At 31.8% G+C, this 18,094-nt stretch overlaps 1 protein-coding gene across 1 annotated transcript; it reads right to left on the bottom strand.

Annotated features, from left to right (window-relative positions):
• Positions 1 to 1,464: 1,464 nt before the first annotated feature.
• LOC108329050 (protein CROWDED NUCLEI 1) lies at positions 1,465 to 7,824 on the bottom strand. Its single transcript, XM_017563037.2, has 8 exons — positions 7,329 to 7,824; positions 6,011 to 6,220; positions 5,606 to 5,859; positions 5,236 to 5,506; positions 5,068 to 5,151; positions 2,729 to 4,815; positions 2,448 to 2,622; positions 1,465 to 2,047 (listed from the first exon to the last, which is right to left on the bottom strand). The coding sequence occupies exons 1-8, from the start codon at positions 7,539 to 7,541 to the stop codon at positions 1,802 to 1,804; spliced, it is 3,540 nt and encodes a 1,179-aa protein (XP_017418526.2). The 5' UTR covers positions 7,542 to 7,824; the 3' UTR covers positions 1,465 to 1,801.
• Between the last annotated feature and the right edge of the window lie 10,270 nt (positions 7,825 to 18,094).

Here is an 18,094-nt window from a genome sequence, read left to right as displayed (position 1 = left end):
AACTATATTTTGAAAGTCTGAGTATTTTGTAGGAAACCACTTTTGAAGGCTAACATGTTGTTTTTCTGAATCTTAGCCTTATGGGAAATTGTGAGGTTTGGATGCCTGAATATTATATGGATCCTATTTATTTAGAATTTAAGCTTCAACGTGTTTGGTTTGGAGATAGTGAGGAACTATTTGTTTCCAAGAGACCTTGAGGCATTGTTTTTAACTCATACTGGGAATGCTTATGAAATACACTGTCATGGAATGGCCATCCTTCTCTGCTGAAGAGTTTGCTGTGTTTGTCAAATTCTTGTTTCTTATGTAGTAATATCCGAAACCTCCAATCTTTTACTTTTAACGTTTTAAAAAGTTTAATTGTAAGGTAGATGTTGATTTAGCACAATCTTTGTCATCGAGGGGTGTTCTTTCATCTCATGAAATTTTTGTATCATCGAATGTCATAATATAGAAACATCCCTAACACCACGTTGCTGACGCCAGGGTTAGTGCCACTACTTCAAAACCTGGATTCTATAACTGTTTGGAGTTGTTATTTGATCAAGGACATATTTGCAGTCCATAACCATGGTGATGGCAATAGTTTCAACATTACTCTCTCCGAGTTTATCACTTTTCAATTGTTTCATTTTACCACAATTGAAGATTGTGTCTAAAGGAATCCTAGTCAGTGGGTCTGAGATTATTGGAGATTCGTGATTGCCCCAATTTAGAGAGGTTCCCAAAATACAACTCAAAATAGTCTAAAATTAATTATTGTATCACAACCAATGACTACAAACTATTTATAAATCAAAATATTTTCTTACACAACTTAGAATATGAATATGAATCAAGTTTAGTCATTACTCTTTTTATCTTAACTATCAAATTAATATATATAGTATATAATTGAGTATCCTTCGACTTATTAACATTGATATCTTTCTAAAACAAGTTAATATATTATTGTACATTATAGATGTCACTTACCAAAGGCCGGATGATACATGCCAAAGTTATCCATCCTTTTAATTTTGGTGAACTTGTAAGAATGAATAATGGCCTTTTGAACATGGATGTGTATTGCATTGGTGCATGATCACGCATGAGTTTTATCTTGAATTATATTTTCCACGCATCTCATGCATTCATTCATCTTGTTTTGGCTTACTGGTTTTAGGTGAAAAATTACAAGGTTGTGGAAGGGTGGAAATTAATGAGATCTAAAATTGAGAAGCACTTTGATTTTGCCATGTTGAAAAAGAAACTACCAATAAGGTTGAAGAATGAAAATTCTACAATCACACCACCTTATCTATAAAGTGAGAAAATATGAATATCAATCAGCTTTAGACTTTATTACTCATTAAATATTTCTTTTAAATAATAACTTGTGATCCGTTGATATTATCTACTGGACACGCCATAGACGCAAACCCAAATTGCCACCCGTTAAGTTAATACAAATGATACAGATACACCCATTAAGTTCAACAATCACATTTGGCAGAAGAGATACAAACATTTGGATACAATCAATTTTCAAGGGAGGTAGCTAAAATCCAATATCTAAACTCTAGCTACACTATCGAATGCCTAAACTATCAACAAATAGCATATGTTCCATCCAAACATCCATGAAAACGTACACGAAAAAAATAAAAAGCTAGAGAAATTCAATCACCTCTCTCCTACGCACTACCCCTCGTGGTTATAATTATAGAGATCTACATCCAATTGTTAATTAATACAAAATAACTTCCGACATCATCCCTAAAGTTGACGAGGTCAAGACATCAAGAAGCATGTGGAGTTATGTTGTAAAAAAATTCCAAAGCTTCTTCCCTATTGAAGCTTCACCGGGTTGTTGGTAATCTTCGTCATCCTCGTTCTCAACTCCACCGGCATCTTCACCATGGGATTCACTCCTATACTCACCATCATTCTCCTCCGCATCATCTGCCGTTCCGTTCACCTCCTCACTCAAGGTTATATTGTTTGCGAAGGTCCCTGTGGTATCACCACCATAACCATCCCTTGTCTCAACACCTTTAATAGACTGCAATAATGACATGCAATTAACATTAGCTTCGTACTGTTCACCAGAGTAAACGGTCACATAAACAGAAATTCAAAACTTGTTGAGATCCGGATCCTATTACTATCAATTTCCCAATTTTCAATAGTTCAACGATTCATAATGTAATTGTGTTTGTGTGTGCCCAACTTTTAATGTGTATTACGAAATGAGAATTCTTAATGAGAAGTTTAAGTCTGAGTCATACAATATATATGGATGGTCAAAAATTACGAGTTAGAGATCATATAACCACTGAAAAAAATAATGCGCAATTATCTTTAAATCTTAGACTATTCAAAAATGATTTAATGGTCTATATTTTATAGTTCTCTTTCTCACAATGGCAAGAGTTTCCATTTAAAACGTACACCATGCTTACCTGCTCAAGATGTATGCTTCCACCATTCTCATTAGTAATGCCCACCGAAAGTGAATGAGAAACTTTTGAGTCAACAATTTCTGTATCTTTTACACGATCAACCTCTCCTTCACTTTCCTTGCCACCAGCAGACATAGCTCTAGCGGAAGAAGCTCTGGCGGAAGTCGTGGCTCCACTATAAAAATTCAGCTATATTAGTAAGCGGACAAATAGTGATACAGAAAAGCATTTGCTCACAATCAAAAACAAAATGGAAACTGGTTCTAAATCAGAACACTAACGTTCTGGGTCGTCTCAAGTTATATCTTGTTTCACCAGCAGTTTGTGCAGGTGGAGCAGCAGCCTTCTGTCGCCTTCTTTTGCGCTGCCCTGGTATGACACTGTCAGAATGTCCTTCACTGGCATCTCCATCATGCCCACTTACAGTCATTTGAGACGTTTGAACCCGGTTACGCTTCCTGACATTTCTATTGGATGGTCTCTGACTTTCAGAATCCACATTGGCAGAATCCTCAGCATTTCCATTTGTAAACTCAGTTTCATGATTATCCACAGATTCCGCAGGTAATTCAGCAGCTTCCCCAAGTATACCCCTAGCCTCTTTGAGAACAGCTTTCACAGTGTGTGTGCGCTTTACTCTGGTTCTTCCCCCTCCCTTCCTAGGTTGTTGTTGTCCAGCCTTTGAATCTTCTGGTGCCTTACTGTCATCGTTGCTCTGGTTTTCAACTATAGGATCTTGTTCGGCAGCTTCAACCTCTCTGATGTCATTGCCGGATAGTACCCTCTGACCATCAAAAGAATCATTTACAACATCAAAGGACAACTCTGCTTCATTTTCATGGCCAGGAATTCTTCCCGGTGAATCTTCCCTGTTAGTTTTCTCAAAATCTTTTGGAGAACCAGGATCTTCGGTATCAAATTTACTAATTGGGGAGATTTTAAAAATCTTAGAGGTACATTTCCGTAGCCAAGAGATAGTGCCGACAGAAACAGGTGACTTTGGATCTGTTGCAGGAGATTCTCCAATATTTTGTCTTGAAGAAGCTAAATTTTCAATGGAATCTCCCAGAATAATATCACCTGCTAATTTTGGAAGAGAAGGCACCTCTAAGTTCTCAATGTCAACTGAAGATTGTAAATCAGACAGCACAAATTCAGAGATCAATTCCCCACAGTTTTGGCAACCCCGAAGTTTCTCAACAAATTCAATAAAACGTCGCCTTTCCACAATAAATTGTTCCCTCTGATTTTTCAGCTTCCTGTTGAGATCAACAAGTAAATCTATGTCCTCTTGCATTTCCATCCTTTGACTTTCAAGATGTTTTTTATTCTCATCAGTTTCTTGTTTCTCTTTTTCTAACTTACTTCTTTGAAGCTTCATTTCGTCCATTTCTCTATTAGCTACTTCTCTCAAGAAGTTAATGTTGTTTAATTCACTCTCTCTCTTTTCCTCAAACAACGTCTTTCTCTCAATCAAGTCTTTTTCCTTCTGCTCTAACTGATTCTGCACATCAGCTTCAAGTTCCTTTTTCTGCAGTTCAAAATCCAGAAGCATTTGGTTCTTTTGACTTTGTGCTTTTTCAGCTAGGCTTGACTTCTCCAACTCCATTTCAGCAGCGAATGACTCTTTAGCCAACGCAAGAGATTCTAACTCCCTTCGTATATGGTCCTGTGTGGCCTGCTTCTCGTTCTTTAACTTTTCTTCTTCAAGTTGTTGTAGTTTCAGTATTTCTTCCTTCTGTTGAATCACACTTTTCAGCTCTTTCTCAACATCTGCTCTCTTCAGATCTAGCTCATCCCATTCTCTTTCAAAAGTCTCTTTTTGTTGCCTTAAATCTTCAGTTTCCTTTAGAAGTAGCTCTTTCTGGTGTCTGTACTGATCAACTTCATGCTTCAATTGTGACTGCAATCGCAGGTATTCAGACCTCTCTTCCTCAGTTACTTTAAGACGTTCAATCTCTTCATTTATCCTCAGCAACTCTTGTTCATTGTTACTTCTTATTTTCTCAACTTCAGCCATATGTGTGACCAGTTCCTCTCTCTCACTTTCTATTTTCTGTTTCGTGGTCTCCAAGCTACTTTCCTCAGATTTAATAGACTTCTCCCTTTCCTTTAAAGCTTTGACTTTTTGTTCATACTCTTTCTCTTTCTCTTTAAGCTTCTCTGCTTTCTTTTCCAAGGCTTGCTCCCGTTTTCCAACTTTCTCCTCCAAGTGATTGATTTCAGCATCTTTTTTCTCCAGTTCTGCCAATTTATCCTTCAATCCATCTTCGAAGGATTTTCTTTTCTCATTCAACTCCACCTCAAATTCTTGCTTCTTCACATCAAGAATAGCATTGTGTTCATCAAGAAGTTTCTGCAACTCAACCTGCAAAGATGCAAGCTGTATTCAGCAAAGGAAAGAAAAAGTAGAGAACTATTGGGAGAAATCATTTGATAAAAAACATGGCCACTAACCACCAGTAACTTTTGAATGACCAAAAGTTGAAAAAGTCATGGAAAAAATAAATCAATAAAATTCAGCAACTTACATACGACCATTGAACAGTCATTGTCATAATTTCAAAGAGCAAACATTAAGGAAATGAATATGTACATATATATATATATAAGAACATACTTTTTCTTTAGCATTGAGCTTTTCCTCCCATGCAGATAGCTCCTTTTCTTTGAGATCCAAATTTATTCTCAGAGAATCATATTCCTGCATCAGAGAATATGGACCCATAAATTCCAACAACCAGAAAAAGCAGAATAAAGGTAAACAATATCACAAGCAAATACTTACCTTCCCTTTTAAAGCTATATCTGCAAGCCTATTGTTCACGTCTTCTTCTTTACTTCTCAGTGTTATATTAGTCGCATCAATCTTCTTCTGGGCCTCTTCAAGGTCCTTCTCTTTCTGTTGGCATAGTCTATCATTCTCATTAGCCCTTTGCTCTCTTTGGTTTATAATTTGTTGACCCTTGGCCAGCCTCTCTTCACCCTCCTGAAGTTTCTTCTCCCATTCCCACAAGTCTTCTCTCTGCTTAGACAATGTATTCTCATGTGCTTCTTGCCTGTCACAGATAAAAAATAATTATTGCCCCAATAATATTTCAATTGAAAGAGAGCAGAAAAATATTTAAACTAAAAAGACAATGAACAATAATAAGTACTCTGCAATGAAGGATAATCGATCCCTTCGAAGTGCAGATTCTTGAGACTCCAGGTCTTGTGATTTCCTATCAAACTCTGAATTCTTTCTGCTGATTTCTGCAAATTTGGCATCAGCCGAACGTAATTTGGCTTCTACTTCTAAAGATTTCTCTTCAACGCTAGCCACTAAAGCATTTGCTTCAGCCAACTTTGACTCCGCTGTAAATTTAATTTTTGCATTTTCTGATCGCATCTCTCGCAGAGCCTTCTCAAGCTGTTTGAATCGCAAATTTCTGGATATCAGTAAGAAATAATAGAATAATACAGATACAGACTATACACAAATAAAGATCATACAGACGTCTTGCATTTTTAATTAAGGGAGAAGTTGATTGATATGTAAACTCGTATGTTGAAAAACTTACATCAAGAACACACTCTTTCTCTACACCCAAGGCCTTCCTCAGATTCTCTTCTCGCTTCTCTGCCTCAGATAGAGCAATTAAATAAGCAGCTTTTTCTCGTTCCAGAGCATCCTTCACTTCTACTAAATCTTGACTTTGTTCAGTATACTTAGAAGTCCACTCTTTTTTCTCAATCAGAAGAAGTCCCATGTTGAATTGGTACTCATAAAGCTGGTCCAGAAAAACTTCTAATCAGGTCAAACCACAAAATATATTCGGTAGAAAATAATAAAACAGTTAGGTTGCACAGCTACACAAGCTTAAGTAGCTTATGATTTCCCTAACTCACTAAGATCCCCTTCCGATTATTTTATTTTCATTTTAACATCAGCCTAAATATCATGTAGTCATCCTAAAGCCAAACACTATTTATCAGAGTACAACAACATTCAGAGATTGGATTGGACAACCCAGCGTGAATGAAAATAAAAGAATAACACCTGGAGCCACAAAAATTGAGAGATAATTTCTTCTAAAATAGAAGTGTCAGGTTCAAACATCATATAAGCTAAAACTTATTCATACCAAACATAGAAGGCTGACCCTAGTCTTAGTGACAAAACATCTTAAAAATGCTAAATATCCCCCTCCATTTTTGACAGAACAATATAAATGTTAGTAACAAAGAATAGATAAGGACATAAATATAAGACAAGGCCAAAAACAACATAAACAAAGCAGTACAACCAAATTGAAATCCCCAAACTCTCAGAACTCATGGCAAATACACGCCTAAGTCTAGGATGGGTCATGAACTCGAGAACCAAATGAGTCATTTCAATGATACTCCAAATAATGTGATTTTGTAATTTAAAATGCGGGAGAGGCATGTGAACTGAGTTATCGAAAAGAATAATTAAGAACTAAATCCCCTACAGTTAACATCTTCAAATCAGTTCTAAGAACAAAACATACCAAGTTACGGCCCCAGAGCCAAGCTTCAAATGTCAGTACCCAAACCAAGTAAACAAAGAGCATATTTTTCAAGTTTAATGAAGAACCAAGCCAGACATGATCCCAAAAATTAAAATCTTACACAGAAGACACTTACGTAACAATTGTTCAATCTCCACCACAGCAATTACACACAAAATATTCAAATTAAAACCTAAAGCAATCAAAATTACAATCTCAACCAAAAAACAACCATTAACTAAGACTTGAAGGCACACTTCGTCACAGTACCGCAGCAAAAGGAAAAGGAATCCTTCAAAATAAAAACCAAAAGAATATTAAAAAGTTAAAAAAAAAAACAAAAAAAACTAATCAACTAACTAACCTCCTTCTCGAGGCTGGAAACTCTCTCAACCAAAACCTCGCGATCCAAGTTGTTCCCGCCATTCTCAACAACCGCGACGATACCTTTCTCCTTCGCGCTCGCCCCATCTCCCGAATTCGGACCCAAATCCGAACCCGACCCGGTTCTGCCCCGAACCCCACTCTTGTTTGGCGTCAGGGACCAACCTGACCACACCTTCTGCGGCGTAAACATCGTCGAAAAAAAAAACAGCACAGCCGAATTCTTCACTCCACAGCGACGACCTTCGAATTCAACCTCAGCCTTGCTGCACCATCGCGAATCGCGAAAATTCGAAACCGAAAAGAAGAAGAAAGAGAAAGGAAGCCTAACTAAGCGAGCCTCCGGACGCGACCGCAGTTCCCAAATCCCGGCGAATTGAGGATTTGAAGTCCGATAACGTCTATAAAATTCTCAAACGGTTCTCTTCTTTCTCTCTCTACTTCTTTCTCCTTTCTCTCTCCTCTTTTTGCTTTATGCGCTGATCGCTCACGTTCCTTGTTTTTATTTTATTGGTTTAATGTCTGGAGCGTGGCTGAAAGTTCGAAAGTACCCTTGCCTTTGTCAAGATCGCGCCTCCTCGCCAAGGGTAATATCGGGATTCTGCAGCGAGGCCTTTTGGTTTGGAACGTGGGTTCTCGTGTATTTTTTTCGCCTGACGGTATTGCCCTTGCTAGTGGTTGGTAGAATAAGAAAATCTGAAAATATTAGCAAAAGAGACACTTTATTTAATGCAAAAATAAATATAAATTTTTAGTTGACATATATTACCCATGTTTTTTCATTAGAGTTTAAGTTTTAAATTAATAATTTGTAAAATAAATGCAATATTAAGAAAAAAAATAATGTTTTGAGCAACTTAAAAATGATAGAAAATTTATTTGTCTTTTAACCCTTTTAAATTAACACATTATTTATTATCTATCAAAAAGTATTAAAGTTATAAACTTGCATTATATATTTTTATTATTAATAATGAAAATCATTTAAAAGCGTCAAATGGTAGAATATTTTACTTCATTTTAATAATATCACTTGTAAGCAGTGAGAAATAAGATTGAAGTTTCTGGTAATCTTTTAGTGGATAAAACATGTTTTCCAATTTCAATTCGAGTAAACCCTTAAATTAATCTTTGAAATGAGTGTATTAATTAATAATTTTTTATTAAAATGTTCATATGCAGATATAATTAATTTAAAAAATTATATATATAAATTCTTTTACATCAAATATAGAGAAAAAGATACATTTATGAAACAAATATTTGTAAATGATTTATAAGTAAGTAGTAGACCTTTTCGAAACATTATATTAAAAATGTAATTAAAAATAGAGTGGTCATATTTCAAGGACTAATTTAAATATAACTAAAATTTGGTTTTAATCTCTAATAAAAATAAATATATCTAATTTTGAAATATATTATTTGTAGACTTTCATAAAAGAAAAAATACGTTTAAATAATATTTAAGAGACAAAAATAACCAATTAAAAGTTAAATATGTTATATTTATATAGTAGGAGGTTCACTAAAATACAATATCAATAAAATTTTAATATATTAATAAATATATTATTCTTTATTAATTTTAATATCTAACCACATAAAAAATTAATAACATTCTTTATTTAAAATTTTAAAATAATTAATAAATAAGTCTTCACTTTTATATATTATTCTACATTCACATATTCTTATTCAATGTTAAAGATGGATTTAAGCTTGAAATTCTATTATAATAAAAACTTTTAAAAAATAGAAAATAGAAAAAGTTAAAAGACAAACTTTAACCTTTTGCATAGAATAAAAGTATATTGTATTTGATTTTCATTAATTAAAAAATAATAATAATAATAGTAATGAAAAAATAGTATATTGGTCGGGGGTGTTTTGGTAAAAGGAATGGTTTTTGAGCTTGAGAGAAGATGCAGGGTGTGGCAGAGGGGTATTAAGTTGGAAAAGAGAATTAGCCAATTGGCATGGCCTTTCTCCAAGCTGTTAATCATTCTGCTCCACTCACACAACAACCACTCTTTACTTCTCTACTTCGGACTCCCCAAACTCAAAACCATAATATGTCTCTGTTATGTCGTTTTGCGGTTTATTAGAACATTGGGAAACGCAACTCAAAAATAAATAAGGACTTTGGCAAATGCACCGGCAAACACAACAACTCAAACAAAATAGGTAACTATACTATTTTTATGATGTTCTATTACACTCCACTCAATTACACTCTTTAATTATTAGTATAATCTTTTAATTTCTTTTTTAATATAAAGTTCGTTGAATAACATCTTTATATTTAAAAAAATATTTCAGTAAGTAAAAATAAATAAAAAATATTTTAAATTTTGATTTTTAAATAATATAAGACTATAGTAGAAACATCTCTATCATTATATAATAATAAGGTTTTGATTTTGGATTGATGCATGTGTTTGTTAATGTTGTTGCTGTAGGGACCGTTACGGAAAAAGTAGAAAAGGCTACTAACACTTACTAGGAAGGCACCCGTTTGTCTTGTGCATCATTATTACAGGAATAATTAAAATCTGATACTAATTCAAATTTAATTAAACCTTAATTTAAGAAATTAAATGTTCAAGAATTAATTCTGCCCAACTTTAAATGCGCAAAGATACTTCGACTTCATTGGTCTGCAGAAATAATTAGGAGAATTAATGCATTAATTACTCGTATCATTTTTATATCATGTCTTTTGGAAATTTTTCTTTTCTTTTACAATCCAACTTTCTTTATCCAGTTCAAAATTAAATCACGCTAACCAGCGTAAGGAAACTAATTAAAAAAATTAAAAGAGAATATTTTCATTAAAAATTGTATAAGAGTGCATTGCAAAATCGTAGAAGAAAATATATTTATAATTCTTAAAACACTAAACATTTATGTATAATAAATATTAAAGATGTTTATATTTTAAAGACATTTAATATGTTAATGTTTATTTAGTTTATTTTTTCAAAAGTAGCAAGATTAGCTTTAAAAATATTTGTCATAAAAAACATTGTTTTGTTTTTTCTTTTAATGCTTTCATTTCTTTTATATATATATATATATATATATATATATATATATATATATATATATATATATATATATATATATATATATATGGTATATCGTGGTCTCTTATTAAGGAATATGAATCTTAAATTTCCCCGTTTTATCTTCCTACTAATTTCCAGCTTTCACTATTAAGTTAAAGATCACTCTAACCAGTGGTACTAATAAATAAATTAAACGAGAAATATTTTATTAAAACTCTATGAAATTACATTACAAGATCGTAACGGGGTACATTTATATGTTTGAATAAAAAAATTATAATTTAGTTTTTTAGAACAGTCGTTATTTGTCTATAACATTAAATCTTTCTTGTAATATTGCTTTTATTTTTGGTATATTCTCGAAATATTAATGAATTTGTAATTCTGCATCGAAGAAAATATTTGTTCTTATAATATAAAAATTTTCTTATAATAATATCTCATTAATTCTATTAATTATTGTTTCCTATACTGAATATAATTATTTCACTGTAATAACTTGTGCAGCTAATAATTATATTAAGAAATAATATACATATGTATCATCTAAAAAATATTAAAATACATTGGTGTTGGATGTATTTAAGTAAAAAAATTATATTTTTTCAGTAAAAGTTAAATATAATAGTTTACAATAATTTACACATTTTATTATAGTAATTTACATCTCTTCGAAGTTATATTTCTTGAACTATAATTCTGATCCATAAGCATATGAAACATATATATTACGATGAATACAAATTTTATTTTAACTCGTCTTATCATATAAGTATGCAAATAAAAATTAAAGGTGTTTGATGGTAAAGTTATAAGATAATTTGTGATTTTTAAACAAAATTATTTTCAACTATTTTTGTCAATTTCTTTTGTAAAACTTATCGAAATAAAACCCTCTATTTTAGTTAATATTTGATATTATTATGACATATAACATTGTAAAAAAAATACTTTACCAGAAATTGTAAATTAAATTTTGAATAAATTTAATAATATGAAAATATACGATGTTTTGCACTAATTCATTAACAAGACATATATTAGAGTTCGTTTGTTTTTAAACTTTGTTCAGATGAAACAAATTATTCAAACATCTTTACTGCTAAATATTTTCAAGTGTGTTTGTTTAAAATTTCAATCAAAAATAAAATGTGAAAAATATTTTTGAAAAGTTTGTATCAAACAAGAACTAATTAAAATTCTACGTCACTAGAAAATAGAAAGTTAGATAAAGTATTTAACAGTTTTAGTTTCTTCTCATTGTTATTAGAAATAGTCGAGTGATTTCATTTGTACGATTTTTTTAATAATTACTTTTATTTTATATATAATAATAATAAAATAATCAAATTATTATATAATGAGATATGATGAAAATTAGATTGTATTATTATGTTCTCGTTATTAAAGTAATTAAATCGTATGCGGAAATATAGTAAAAGAAATATCACGTCAAGTGTGCTCTTTCCACTACCACACTCTTACCACCTCCTATATTGAACTAAATATAGTAAAAGAAATATAATGTGTAATAGACTTAAATATAAATAAATCTAATTAATTATATCATAGTAAATGATATCATTCATTCATAAAATACTTTTTCTTTAATTGCAGTTTATATTCAATATTTGTTTTTATTTGTAAGGTAATAACCTAGAAAATAAATTATTAGAGTAAATTGGTGTATTAAAATAATGAAATTAACAATTTTATTTTAAAATAATATTATAATATAAATAGAACTTTCTAAAGCTCTGACATCTTTGTAGAACTTCTCTCTATTGAGTTGTCTGATTGACGATCAGGAGGTGCCCAGACGTTCATGGCATAGAGAGCTACACAACTGACCGATTAATTTCTTGATTCTAGTTGCTAAGCTGTTTTCCCCCTTTTCACACCATGTTCTTGAGTCGGGATCATGCAAATTCTTCTGTTGCATGTGAACTGTAGTTTTCATCTTAAGTTCCTAGTTCAATTCAAGCTCTAAGAGTTGTTCTCTATCACCAATTGGTGAGTTGTAGGTTTATGTTGAGTTTCATTGCGGTGCAAGGTACTCTTAGAGTGATTATGTGAGCTGGATAGTTTATCTCTGAGGTAAGGGGAGCTAAACACTTTCTTTAAATTAGTTGTATGACATGTGTATGCTGAATTTTGTGTTATTATGAATTCATCCACACATTTTCCTCGTCAAATATTTCCTTCAAACTCCTCTTTCCATTTAAGAGTCTCATATCAACAAGCATTATAATCCAATCTCCTTTAATAAAAAATTTAGGTAGCAATGCACTAAAAAAGAAACATTTTTTCATGTCCTTTCTTGGTAAATTATCATAGCGACATTTTGGTAAAGTTAACACTTCTTTCTACGTCGCTACGACCATTCCCCATTTGTCAAAATTATTCAGGGCAAATCTTTACTCATAGATGTTAGTTTTCCCACTCACGGTTGAGCCATCACAATTATTGCAAGTGATAAACCATCACATTTACTTACAACACATCTTGTAATATCTCACACTTGAGGGGAAAGTTTCTAATGTGTTCGACCACTTTACTAACATTAAAGAAGAACTCCTTTTTTAGAGTGATATATTTCAACAATCATCCAAAATAAGTATTGTATTTCTTCTTTTTCCCAAATTTGATGGCAAAATTATTTCTCTACTATTCTCATCATCATATCTGCAAAGGCTTACATTTATTTTTTCTGCAATGTGCTTTTGCAATTTGAAGATGTTGAAATCCTGAGAAACAGTTACCCATAAAATGGTTAGGAACAAGATAATAAAAGAAGAAAAAGAAATATAGACACAAGATTTTTAACGTGGTTTAACGTACAAATGTCTAAATATTGTACGCCTACGTCCATACTACATTAGAAAGTATATTTATTTTTGTGTGTCTTTCAAGTTTTACATATAATTGCTTATATAGCTAAATGAAGAACAACATCTCACAATACTTAGAGATTTAGGACTAAATTAGACCTCATAATACTATCAAAGACATCCTCGAAGGTTTTTAACCTTTTTATCTCACTATGGATATATGACGCTAAATCAATTGACCTTTGTCAAATATGTTTCTCATATATTTATTGCATTTTAGAACCATGTTAGTGTCGCTCTCCTTCAAGATATTACAAGCCATATTCTTCATCAAACCTTGCATTCTTAGAATTGAATCATGCTTCACCAATAATGAATGGTTTATGAGTTCATCAACTATGTCATTTCCCTTGTGAAATATTTCCTCCAAACTTCTTTTTCCATTTAAGAGTTCCACATCAATCAACATTATAATGAAATATTCTCTAACAAAATATTTAGGTAGCAATGCATTGTACAAGAAATATTTTTTCACATCCTTTCTAGCTAAATTATCACAACTTCGTCTTAGAACAGTTAACATTTCTTCCTGCATCTCCACTATGATTCCCCATTTGTCAAAATTATTCAGGGTGTATCTCCACCCATAGAGGCTAGTTTTCCTACTCATGGTTAAGGCATCACAATTATTACAAATGATAAACCATCATATTTACTTACAACACATATTGCAATATCTCACACTTGAGAGAGAAGTTTCGAATGTATTTGAAGGGGTCCAACTTGTGGCAAAATCAATTTCAAATAGAATTCCCACCTTTTTTAGATATATTTCCTAATATCATCCAAAATAATTGTTGTATTTCTTCTTTTTCCTAAATTTGATGGCAAAGTTATTACTCTACTATTCACATCACCATATCTGCAAAGGCTTTCCTTTATTTTTTCTGCAATTTAAAAATGTTGAAATCATGAGAAATAGTTACCCATAAAATGGTTAAGAACAAAATAATGAAATAAGAGAAAGAAAAATATACATAAGAATTTAACGTGGTTTAGCGTACAAATGTTTAAACATTGTATGCCTACGTCCACACTACACTAAAAAGTATATTTATTTTGGTGTATCTTTCAAGCTTGACATATGATTACTTATATAGCTAAATAGAAAACTACATCTAACAATACTTAGCAATGTGAGACTAAATTAAATCTCACAATACTATCAAAGACATCCTCGAAGGTAACATCTAACAATTATCTCCTAGGTAGAACTATCATTTGATGACAGAGCATCACATAAGCATACCCATTAATTATTGTAGTTTAGTAATAATTTCATAAGGTCTCTCGAAAGAACATGTGACAACTTTTTACAATCTATAAAAGACACAGTTCGACACTCAAATGTGGAAAGTCGAGATTCACGGCCCCGAAGATGCATCTTATGCCCATTGTGCTTCGAATCAAGATAATCAATTAAATAAGTTTGAGTTCCATTAGCATTGTACAAGATTTCTCGCACATAACGATTAAGATTATCGTGATCAATAAATCTTTCTGCAAAACATTCAAACATTGTCATCCCTTCTCTACATCTTCTACTTCTATACCTCCTAAACAATGTCAGAGATTCAAATGTTGAAAATTTGTCAAACTAGAGAGAAAACATTCACTTACCAATTCTAAATTGATATAATCGGACAAATCTAGCCATTTCAAGTTTATAGAATTTTCAAACTTTTCCGTAATGCTTCAATGGAATAACCTAAAATTCGAAACCTTAACCATGATTGTAGCTCTCCAAGTGGAGATATATCATTTAATTTTGAACATTCATGGAATATCAAAGAAATGAAAAACATCACATTCGATAAAGAACGAGGCAAACATGTTAAGTTATGCTTTTATGATAAACCAAGTGTTGTTAGAGCATTCAAGTATAAGAAAAAAGTTCTAAAATATGTCCAATTGTATTGTCAAATAAGAGCAAGGTGAACAAGCGTGGACAATTAAGAGACTGTCCTTTGGAATTTCTTCTATATTATTATTAGCAAGAGAAACTATTTTCAAAGCAATTGATCATTCCCGTATGTTGGATACGTTTTTCTTATATTCTTTGCATTTTAGCATCGTTATAGTGTCACTCTCCTTCAAGATATTTCAGGCCATTTTCTTCATCAAACCTTACATTCTTAAAATTGAATCATGCTCCAACAATAATGACATGTTTAATGAAATCATCCATACATTTCCCTCGTCAAATATTTCCTCTAAACTCCTCTTTCCATTTAAGAGTCTCATATCAATAATCATCATCATCAAATCTCCTTTAACAAAAAAAATTTAGGTAACAATGCACTAAACAAGAAACATTTTTTCATGTCCTTTTTTGCTAAATTATCATAGCGACATCTTAGTAAAGTTAACACTTCTTCGTATATCGCCACAAAATTCCCCATTTGTCAAAATTATTCAGGGCATATCTTCACTCATAGATGTTAGTTTTCCCACTCACGGTTGAGCCATCACAATTATTGCAAGTGATAAACCATCACATTTACTTGCAACACATCTTGTAATATCACACACTTGAGGGGGAAGTTTCGAATGAGTTCGAAGGTGTCCAAACAACTCTTAATCTTCTTTACATTCATCATCATCATAGAAAACATATATTTCCAAATATCATCTGAAATAAGTACTGTATTTTCCACTTTTTTACATATATTTCCAAATATTATCCAAAATAAGTATTGTATTTCTTCTTTTTCCCAAATGTGATGGCAAAGTTATTGCTTTACTATTCACATCATCATATCTGCAAAAGCTTACCTTTATTTTTTCTACAATGTGCTTTTGCAATTTGAAAATGCTGAAATCATGAGAAATAGTTATCCATAAAATGGTTAGGAACAAGATAATAAAATAAGTGAAAGAAAAATAAACACAAGAATTTAACATGATTTAACGTACAAATGTCTAAATATTGTACGCCTACGTTCATACTATACTAGAAAGTATATTTATTTTGGTGTGTCTTTTAAGCTTTACATAGGATTGTTTATATAGCTAAATGGAGAGCAACATCTCACAATACTTAGTGATGTGGGACTAAATGAAACTCCACAATACTATCAAAGACATCCTCGAAGGTTTTTCATATTTTTATCTCACTATGAACATATGACACTAGAAATATTTTTCTGACTTCCCACAATCCACATATGCAAATAAAAAAATCTCTACTGCCTCGAATAAAGCTCCCACATCTTCTTAACATTTCCTTCAAATTCTCTACCAACATAATATTGAATAAAAGACAAATGCATGAAACAATTTCGTGCATATTTTAGGTTCACATAATTTCGGACAATCAAATTTAAATGGTTCCAATCCAGATTTACAAATTAAAATTCCCTCCCACACCATCTTCAATTATGGTAAACATATCACTTTCAAACAGGTCAGCTTACGAAGTCTAATTTGTTACTATCATCATGTTCACCGACATCATCTTCATTTTCGTTTTCATCTTCATCATCAACCTCTTTCCATTTAAGAGTTTGAGATCAACCAGCATCATAATGAAAGAAAAAATTAGGTAGCAATGCATTGTACAATAAATATTTGTTCACGTCCTTTCTATCTAAATTATCATAGCTATGTCTTAGAATAAAAGAAAAATGCATGAAACAATTTCATAGTGCATATTATAGGTTCACATAATTTTGGACAATCAAATACGAATGATTCCAATCCAAATTTACAAATTAAAGTTCTCTCGCACAACATCTTCTATTGTGGTAAACATATTACTTTCAAACAGGTCAACTTATAAAGTCTACTTTTGTTACTATTATCATGTTTGCCTTCATCATCTTCCTCTTCATTTTCGTCTTCGTCTTTTTCTTCATCCTCATCTTCATCATCATCATTTTTATCGTTATCATCATAAGTCATTGCAATTATCTGTTCCATGAAATCACAACGTCATACGATTAAACTTTTCAGATTTTGAAGGTGTCGCACTAACCTTCATGTAATCAAAATCTCTACTCTATGACGTTAGTAGAAATACAAGATTTTGAGAGGAAAGAACATGCCTCTCGGAGGTTAAATTTTCCAAATAATCAAACTGCAAAGATTGAAAGTTTCAAACATTGGTGCACAAGAAACAAGATGAACAAAACAAGCTCGTTAGTTTTGTCCAATCACCAATGCAATTTACCTCGAAGGTAGAAGTATCGTATGATGACAAAGCATCACATAAGCATACCCAATGATTATTGCAGTCTAGTAATAATTTCAGAAGGTCTCTCAAAAGGACATGTGACAATTTTTTACAATCTCTAAAACACATAGTTCGACACTCAAATGTAGAAAGACAAGGTATATCATTTAATTTTGAACATTCATGGAACATCAAATAAGTGAAAGACATCATGTTTGACAAAGAACGAGACAAACATGTTAAGTTATGCTTTTATGATAAACGAAGTCTTGTTAGAGGATTCATGTATGTGAAAATTTTTTTTGGAATATGGCCTATTATTGAATTGTCAAATAAAAGCATGGTGGACAAGCGTAGACAACTAAGAGACATGTTCTTTGGAGTTTCTTCTATAGTATTGTTAGCAAGAAAAATTGTTTTTAAATCAATTAAGCATTTCCGTATGTCCTATATGTTTATGATATATTCATTGCATTTTAACATAGTGTTAGTGTCACTCTCCTTCAAGATATTTCAGGCCATTTTCTTCCCTAGACCTTGCATTCTTAGAATTGTATCACGCTCTAACAATAATGAATGGTTTATGAGTTCTTCCACTAGGTCATTTCTC

This window comes from Vigna angularis, chromosome 2, assembly GCF_016808095.1.
Source record: "Vigna angularis cultivar LongXiaoDou No.4 chromosome 2, ASM1680809v1, whole genome shotgun sequence".
Classification (NCBI taxonomy): domain Eukaryota; kingdom Viridiplantae; phylum Streptophyta; class Magnoliopsida; order Fabales; family Fabaceae; genus Vigna; species Vigna angularis.
The sequence above is the reverse complement of the archived record's forward strand: the minus strand, read 5'-3'. Positions and strand labels throughout refer to the sequence as shown.